Genomic DNA, 9473 nt, shown 5'->3' on the forward strand with positions numbered 1-9473 from the left:
CGCCCCCCCCCCCACACAGCTTCTGCATTCAAATGTTAATGAGGGAAACACAAATCTCAAATTTCAGTCCTAAGGCTTTCTATAAGGACAGATCACGGTAAAGGTACTGAGAAAAACCTGGAATCGGCCATTCTGTAATAAAACATCTAAAAGGTAAGACATTTGAGAAAAAACATTTGGGGGTTTGTCGTGTGAATGGGAACACACAACGAACATATACAGGGGCTTTCTCAAATTTTACTGCAAAAGTGGAAATACGCTTTAAGCTGGCCATACATGGAGCAGGTCCTTAACCTCCACATGGAAATTTGGGGGATTCTTCCAATGGGGACACTTGTTCCCGTGACATCTGCCTAAAATGGGATTTTTGGTACATTGGAAAAATATCCTCTCACTTCCTGTTCAGAATCTATAGAATAGGAAGTAAAGGGAAGTCTCCGTAATGAGACCATGGCTGTAGATATACATTAAGCCAGCAGGCAGTAATGTCATTTCAATTTAGGTCTTTAAAACAAGCAACAAGAATTAGTTCTAGCATCTACAAATCTGCCATGTTGATTTGTACACCTCTAAATTATTAGCTGAATACAGTGGGGTCACAAGGGGGTGCGGGCACACCTGGGTGACACCAAAATGACTAACAGTCATTTTGGTGTCACCCCCTGAAAAGTCGGGCACTCGGTCATGAACCCAGAGTCCGACTGTGTCCGGAGAGAGGAGGGGACCCGGCGGCATACCTCATCCCGCCGGGTGAACGTCCCCTCCTCTCTCTCTGCCGGCGTCCATCACTAAGATGGCCGCCGGCAGAAGTCAATCAGATGACCGCGCATGCACGATGACATAATTGCGGGGTGACACCTGGCCTCGGGACGCCCATGGCGGAATACTAGATCCATATTTAGCCTATTCATGATGTAACAATACTAAACAATCCAGGACTACTTTTCTATTTTTCTTCTTTTAACATGAACATTTAACCAGTGCCAGACACAGCACAGGGATAGTACAGCAGAAAAAAAAAATAAGACATTTCTCGCACCTGCATCTTTGCAGAAACCTCTAGACTCAGTTAATCATATATATTTATGCAAATCATAGCAGATTGATTTTAAATATTCCAAACACATTGGAGCAGTTCAAAACGTAGGACTTTCTCAAAGGTATGATGCAAAAAAAAATAGTACTGCATGCTTCAGGTGAGAAGGACTGTAACATGAAAGACATTTGACAAAAGAGCCTTTCATCATAAATGGAATGCACTTAAATATTGCCAGTCATTGATGTGCAGTTTTATTTAGAGAGATGATAACAGTTCAAAGATGTATTTCTTTCCCTGAACTAATGCTATCTGGAGGGGGAAAAAGCTCATTACAGCACCTTGTTCTTTGCTTTTTGGAGGATGTCCATTACAGGTCACCCTACAAGCATGGGGAACAAGTATAGAGGATGTATGCTTTTATCAGGTTTCAGTTGGTGAGGGTGCTCTCCGCACACCTTACAGCAGTCCCGGCCAGTAAAAGCGATGGTGCTTGTAGCAACTACCACGGATGGCACCGTGCAAGATACGAAGTAAAAGATAGGTCACCAGCACTCAAATAATTTAAATACTCAAATAATCTAAATAGTAATGTCCTTTTTAATGGACAATTGTGTCACAATGATCAACAAAGCCGACGTTTCGGGGCCGCGCAGGGTCCCTTCTTCAAGGCAGAAAGATGTGCCTTGAAGAAGGGACCCTGCGCGGCCCCGAAACGTCAAGTGCTGGTGACCTATCTTTTACTTTTATCACAGGTCACCCTATAAGGGGAAATGCAGAGAGGACCCATATTATTGTTACAGGTCCTCTGATAAACACAGGGGACATGCATATCGGATACATGTTCTCATCACAGGTCACCCCATAAGCACCAGAGGTCCTAGCAACCAATGACTGAAGCGGAGGGGGGCCTACACTGGGTTATGGTTGCCAATGCATGCACCAGCCTCAGGGACTGGTGTATCCACCGTCAGCCAGCCATAACCCTGTGCAGGTAAGCAATCGTGGTCCAAACAGGACCACCACCTGGTCGGTGTGCAGACGGGAGTCTGACATTTAGGGATGCCTGGCACATGTTCTCATTACAGGTCACCATAAGCATAGGACATATGCACAGTGGACACGTGTTATTGTTACAGGTCACTCCATAAGCAGAGGGGACATGTACAGTATTCAGGATACAAGTTATGGCTGCAACCAACTAATCGATTAGTTGGTTGGATCACCTAGCTCTCTCCTCCATGCTGGGAGGAGGGCACAGCAAGCAGTGGACGGTTGCAATAGCCAGCTTGCTATTGGCTGTTGCAATTTAAAATGGCCAATAGCAGGCTGGCTATTGCATCAGCCCACTACCTGCTGTGGAATCTTGTCACTGGCAGCTGTCATTCCCTGAAGCTATTCAAGCGCCATGTGCTTACAAATACAATCATTTTTTATTTTTTATTATAAAAAGGTGGGAAAAAGTAATTTTCAGTTTCCACCTGACAAATTCTGCTGTGGGAGGTGTGTTGCAGTGCCATTCAATGGCACCCCAAACGCGTCTGCCACCCACCGTGCGGTCGGCCATACTGGAACATACGGTACTGCAATGCCGTGTGTTCCAGTGCAGTGGGATTGCTAAAAAAATATTCATGCAGTTTTATTCTGAAGTAAACTTTATGTTTGTAACACGGCATTTGTGCATCTTATTTTAAATTAAAGGATGTGATTGCATTGTTTAATTATTATTATTTTTTCGGCTGACTAATTAATTATGACAATAACGGGTGTGGACATTTTTGAAAAAAATACTTGTCCAAGGACTGAAGCGGAGGCCGAATCTACTTGTCCCTCATGACAATCTACTTGTCCTGATACAAAAAAAATTATTTTAACCAAAACCGTATTTAGCAGTGCTAAGAAGCGCTTCTCATTGGTCAGTGCCGTCAGGTGACCACGTTGACCATCGAGTGCTTGCAATTTGCCGAGCGAAATTCAGAATACATGGAACAGGTACAGATAGTACACTCGTACTGGTGGACAGGAAGGGCCGTTTGCTGAAAGGTAAGTTTAGTGGGAGGGAGATTTGTGCAGGTAATTCCATTTTCCCAAATTACTTGGGAAAGTAAATTAACCCTTTAGGGTTGGTGCAGACCTGCGGATTCCCGGGACGTGCGATCGTGTGCGGTTGCATCCGCATGTATGGGGTTACATCTGCATGGCAATCACTGAAAAAAAGGTAGATGTACCTATTTTCACGACATGCACCACGCAGTGTTTTCAACCGTGATCGTGTGGGATCGCCCGGGCGGTATTGCGGTGGGAAACGGTGCGATCTGCCTGGTGCGACTGGAGTGCCATTAGAAAATAATAGCACTGACAGCACGATCGGCGATGGTGTGCGATTCCGTGACTTTGTACTCTTTATTGACCCTGTCACCTCCAGCACAGCACTGTTGCTAGAACTCCTGTGACAGGAACAAGCAGCGGCCGCCGGGGACAGAGGCTGAGGGAGGTGACAGAGCCTGTCACAGCACCACCATCCGGCTCTGTCACTGCTCCATCACTACTCCACGCCCCCCGCTCTCAGCACTCCACGCCCCCCCGCTCCGTCCACGCCCCCTGCTCACAGCGCCGCTCTCGCCACTCATTTAAGAGAGAAAACCAGCCCTGCTACTTGTCCGTAGCAGGGCTAAAACAGTGAAAACAACACTTGCCCGGCGCCCGAAACTACATGTCCCAGGCGTCGAGTGATACGAATTCCACACCCCTGCAACAATCATTAGCTGCAGCCCTAATGCATGTTCTTGTTACAGCACAAGGACATGCATAAAGGATACATTTTCTCAATAGAGGTAACCCCATAAGCACAGGAGACATAAATATAGGACACATGTTCTCATTACAGGTCACCCCATGAGCACAGGGGACATGAATAAAAGACACGTTCTCATTACAGAACACCCCATAAGCACAAGAGACATGCATAGAGGATATATGTTCTCAATAGAGGTCACCCCATAAGCACAGGCGACATGAATAGAGGGTACATATTCTTGTTACAGGTCATCCCATAATCACAGAGGACATCCATAGAGAACACATGCTCTTGTTACTGGAAAATGTATGATGTTTTCTTTATTATCTTTAGGAGTACAATTATTTTTAAATGTCCAGTAAAAATGAAAGATTACATATTTGGCATCTATATTTTTAGCAGTGAACAGACAGGGAACTAGAAACACAACACTAAATGATCAGAGGACATACATGCCCCATCCCTTTCTGCTAGCTCATATGGACCCTATAAATTGTTATTTATGAAATTGTAAACATTAAAAAAAAATCATTGACCAAAATCTAACAGCGTCAGAACATTTGATATTGCCATTATTGACTATACTAACTTCTTTTGAAAGTCCTTAAAACTTTTGCTCAGACCTGCTACTTGAATGGAATCTCAGATGTACTAAACAAGTTTCTTTCTTGACTAGCACATGAGCAGGGGTGTATCTGCCGTGATGCAAACAAGGCCTTTTCCTTGGGCGGCGGTTTTCAGGGGGAGGGGCGCGCCAAAACCCCCAAAACAGTTAGGCAGCCGGGCGGAGGAGTCAAAAGACGTAAAGGAGGAGGCGATGGGAGACGGCGGTGGAGGAAGCAGAAGAGGCAGAGGAGGCGTTGCAGCACGAGGGGGCGGGGCGAGGCCAAGACGATGTCGGTTCAGGAAGGGGCGGGGCCAGGGTGCCGTAGGAAGCCAGGTCACCGAAGAGCCTTTGGGCTGCTTAGGAGGCCGGGTCCTGCAGCACCAGTCCAGCGGTGGAGGAGGCCGGGGACCAAGCAGCAGGTAAGAGGATCACACTGCTGCTAAAGGGACCCTGCAGAGCCCAGCATGGATTTTGCACAGCCCACCTGAGAGTCATGGGTGGGCTGTGCAGGATCTGTGGTGTGCAGAGCCCACCAAACATCCTGCAGATTTAGTGTGGGGGGGTGCCCTAGTTTCCTCTTTCCTAGGGCAGTCCCAAACAGAAATTACATTCATGGTTAGAATTCTGTACACTCAGAAAAATTTTCCACCGTGCTCCTGCCAAACAAACATCAATTTAACCCCCAGGTGACAGGCTGGACATACCAAGGTAAGAGGGGACAGACTTTCTTGTTAATCGGGAAGCCGGGTGGCGAGTCTTTACACACTGCCCGGCTTCCCGGCTAATCAGGAAGCAAGGTGGCTCCATTACACGCCACCTGGCTTCCTGAATGGGACTTCCGTTACTCTGTAATTGATATCGGCGAGTACCGAAACAAAATTATTGCTACTCGTACTTGGTACCAAAATACCGGTATCGGTGCATCCCTAGATTAAAGAATATCAGGTGATGTGTATTTGTGTAATGAGGGAGGGTGTGGCCTAGGGAGATCAAAACCCTATATCAAGGTGTGCATAATGATAAGTCAGCTTCTTTACATCAAGCAAAATGGGCCAAAAAAAAAGATTTAACTGACTCTGAAAAGTAAAAAATAATAAAAAAGTATTTCAGAGGGATGTCGCACTCTTGAAATTGCTAAGATATTGGGGCGTGATCACAGAACCATGAAACGTTTTATTGCAAATTCAACAGGGTCACAAGAAATGTGTTGAGAAAGAAAGACACAAATTAACTGGCAAAGATTTGAGAAGAATCAAACGTGAAGCTACCGGGAACCCATTATCGTCCAGTGCTGTCGTATTCCAGAACTGCAACCCACAAGGAGTGCCCAGAAGTACAAGGTGTTCAGTGCTCAGAGACATGGCAGGGGTGTGGACATTTTTGAAAAAACTACTTGTCAAAAGGCTAAAGCGGGGGCCAAATCTACTTGTAGATTGTTATGAAGGACTTGTCCCAATACAAAAAAAAAAAGTTTGAATGAAAACTAGGGATGCACCAATACCGGTTTTTGGGTATAGAGTACGAGTACCGAAGCAGCTAATCAGCAAGGAGCTGGCTTCCTGGCCAATCAGGAAACTGGGAGGCGGGTTATTAGTCGCTGCCCCGCTTCCTGATTGCACGGTAGGCTGGCTCCATGTTCCTCTACGACACTGCCGGTCAGAGGAAACCTTCCTCTGACCAGAAGTTTCGGTATTGGAGAAGGTATCGAGCATTTGGGGGTGCCCATAAGGTCGATCGCGATCTACCAATCGATCGCGTAGCGATCACTGGTAGATCGCACTGTCCTCTCCTCCCGCCGCTTCTCTGGATCCCCGCTGCTCTGCCCAGCGGGGATCCGAGAAGATGTGAAGGAACCGGCGGCGGGGGAGGGCGGAGGACGGAGCCGCTGTCACATAACTAATGAAGAGCGGTGAAGAGAGAGAGAGACGCTCGGCCAGGATCTGACAGCAGGCGCCTCTCTCTCCCCTCACTGCTCGTCCGTTCTGTCACAGCGGCTCAACCCCCCTCCCCCCCGCGGCTGAAGAGCAGGGGGATCCAGAGGAGAAGCTGAGCCCCCTTGTGCGTGGACGAGCAGCAGAGGATCGGTACATGTCACTAGTATGTACCAATCCTCTGTGCAAGATAAACACTGGAGCGATCGGCTGATCACTCCAGTGTTTGTAAATAACTGGGGACACATAGTACTATGTGTCCCCAGTTATAAATGAATGAACAGGAATTTACATCACGTCCGGTTCATGCATGAGTTTCTCAATGGGGAGAAGCACTCTGTACAGAGGCTCCTCCCCATTCAGAAACTGCTTGATAGTAAAATATTTTCTGAATGAATGGGGAGGAGCCTCTTTGCTTTCCATTCATTTAGAATAGAGACTGCAGAAAAAGAGATTGAGGACTTTGTGTCCTCAATTTCTTTTTCTATTTTAAGAAAAAAAAAAATTGAAAATAAAATAAAAAATAGTAAAAAATAAATTAAAAAAACCACACCCCTGCATGGCCAAGGTGAGGAGGGCTGAAACCCGACAAACTAGCGTCCACCCGTCACCCTAAGCTCAGTATACCGCGAGCTACAGTTCGCGGTATACTGAGACGCAGCAGTATACCGCAAATTACAGCTCACGGTATACTGAGACGCCGCAGCTGAAGCGGATCCCGACAATTATGTCTGGATCCGCCCAGCTGCCTGAGTGACAGCTGGCTCTGCCTATCTAGAGGCAGAGCCAGCTGTACCTGCCCCCTCCCCATCCGTTCCGCCAGTCAGGGCTGGCAGATAGGAGCAGGGAGGGGGGAATCCAGCCACTCCCCTGTCACGGCAGAGAGCTGTGACAGGATCGAGAGGTGAGTGAATGCCGGTATGTGTTCGCTCACCTCCCGATCTACTGAGCCGACCTGTGACAGTCTCATTGTCACAGGTCGGCTAGAACTATGAGGTGAGTGAAAAGCACTCACCTCATAGTTCTCCTTTAAATATTCAGGTTTGAGGTTTATTAACATTTTGGATTGACCGAGAGCACTGCATCCTCAAAAAAACAACTTGCCTAATAATTGTGCATGCAGTGTATTGTTAATAGTTAAGGTACCTGAATGCAGTTTTAAGATTTAACTCCTGAGATTAGCATCACTTTAACTAAAATGTTTTGTTTTTTTAATCACATTTTAAAGGCGCCCTTTACATCAATTTAAAGCCTCCCTCCAGCATTAGGGACGGCCCCCAACAGCTCCCTTTAGGCTGCTAGACCATTCTCTACAGCCTCTTCTCCCCTCCACTCCAGAAGTCTAAGGACAACTAATGCCATCAAGTACAATGCAAGCTCTATAGCCATGCATTGTATGCAGGGATGCCGCGGGACAGTGGCCAGAGGAAATTGAGAGCTCCAATTTCCAGATGAGTAAGATAAGTAAAACAGCGTTTTCCTCTCCCAAAGGCATAAATGAGCAATTTATACTTGCAGGGTGATGGCAGCCTCCGCTGCAATAGAAAACATTTAATATATCTAGAGTTGGGCTTTAAATCATGTAATTTACTGTAACACAAGTCAATGACTTTTAGATGTCTGTGACATCACACTGTCATGAGTGGCAGAACATGTTGGTAAATATCACACACTACAAAGCCTCCAGTCACCCATAGATCATGTCACTGACCCCCCCATTCAGAGAACCATGGATCATGTCAGTGCCCGTCACGGTCCAATACCAGATAGATGATATCAGTTAGAAGTATATCATGTCACTGAGCAACACACAGCAGGAGCAGATCAGGCTGGTGACTGTCAAGCAGTAAGATGTAGATGATGTCAGTGAGTATTCCAAGGCATGAATGCAGGGTGAGATGGCTGCTGCTCGCACTTACTGGGCACTGGCTTCTCCTGTTCCTCGGTGGCCATGCCTGGGACACCGGTGGCTGGGGCTGAGCTGCTCCCACTCCAATGCTCTCATACAGCCATTACCCGTACAGAATCTCTCTCCGTCTGGAATCCGTGAGCGGAAGTAAACAAACTCCAAGTCTATAGCAACGGGGGCGGGAGCCGTCATCCTGTCCTGCGGCCCCACACTGCCACTGTGCGGCTGGAGGACTGAACTGCATTCAATCAATACACCAGACTGCTATTGCTAGGAATAATTCACCTCACTGGAAGGCACAGTACTAAATAGTTGGAGCAAAAGTCACGTGTTCTTTTTCTAGGTCTACATACAAAAATATACTTTATAACTACAAAACATATTGCATTGCTTATTTCTAAATGCTGCCACTTTCAAACAGAAACAAGACAAAATGGTTTACTATTAAAGCGGAAGTACAGTTGAAATTGAAAAGGGAACTCTTGCCATATTTCAAAGTATGCAAAGCCTTACAAGTGTGCCCTCCAGCACTGACCAATGTAAACTTCTGCTTCTTTCGGGTCCCCGTCATTCTATTTGATTATTGGGATGCCTCTGATGACCTAACTCCTAAGCAGGAGTTACATCGTCTCTGGCACCTAGCTCAATTTCCGGCATATTACAGATCCATGAAAGAACCTGGGGAAAGTACACTGCATGAGGCATGAGCACAGAAGTTACAGTGTCCCTGATTCCTGCCTCCATTCCTGGCATATTACAGATGCTGCAAAGGACCCGGGCTAGTACACTGCACAACACATGTGCACAGTCTGCGATACCCGACTCCATTCCGGGCATATTAGATGCATGGAAGGACCCAGGGTAGCACACTGCATGACACATGCGCACAGAAGTTACATTGTCCCCGATACCCAGCTCCATTCCTGGCATATTACAGATGCTGGAAACAACCCAGGGTAATATACTGCAAGAAGCGTGCTCACAGGAGTTACATCATCCTCGGCACCCGGCTCCATTCCCGGCTAGGGTTGCCACCTGTCCAGGATTCACCCGGACAGTCCGGGTTTTAAATGTTGTGTCTGGGTTTCAAGGCAGCAGAAACCCGGACACAAGATGTCAGACAGACAGGGGCAACCAAAACTAAGATAGGGGCTACTGGCCCCCCACTACTGTGATATTTACATATGAATGGG

At 46.9% G+C, this 9473-nt stretch overlaps 1 protein-coding gene across 1 annotated transcript in view; it reads right to left on the reverse strand.

Annotated features, from left to right (window-relative positions):
• Positions 1-8426, reverse strand: part of RPGR (retinitis pigmentosa GTPase regulator) — a 72662-nt gene extending 64236 nt beyond the window's left edge. The window contains exon 1 of the mRNA XM_018553506.1: positions 8291-8426. Within this exon, the coding sequence (XP_018409008.1) occupies positions 8291-8324 (34 nt within the window). The 5' untranslated portion in view covers positions 8325-8426. The remainder of the gene's footprint in view (positions 1-8290) is intronic.
• Between the last annotated feature and the right edge of the window lie 1047 nt (positions 8427-9473).

This window comes from Nanorana parkeri, unplaced genomic scaffold, assembly GCF_000935625.1.
Source record: "Nanorana parkeri isolate BGI_ZX_2015 unplaced genomic scaffold, ASM93562v1 scaffold122, whole genome shotgun sequence".
NCBI lineage: Eukaryota > Metazoa > Chordata > Amphibia > Anura > Dicroglossidae > Nanorana > Nanorana parkeri.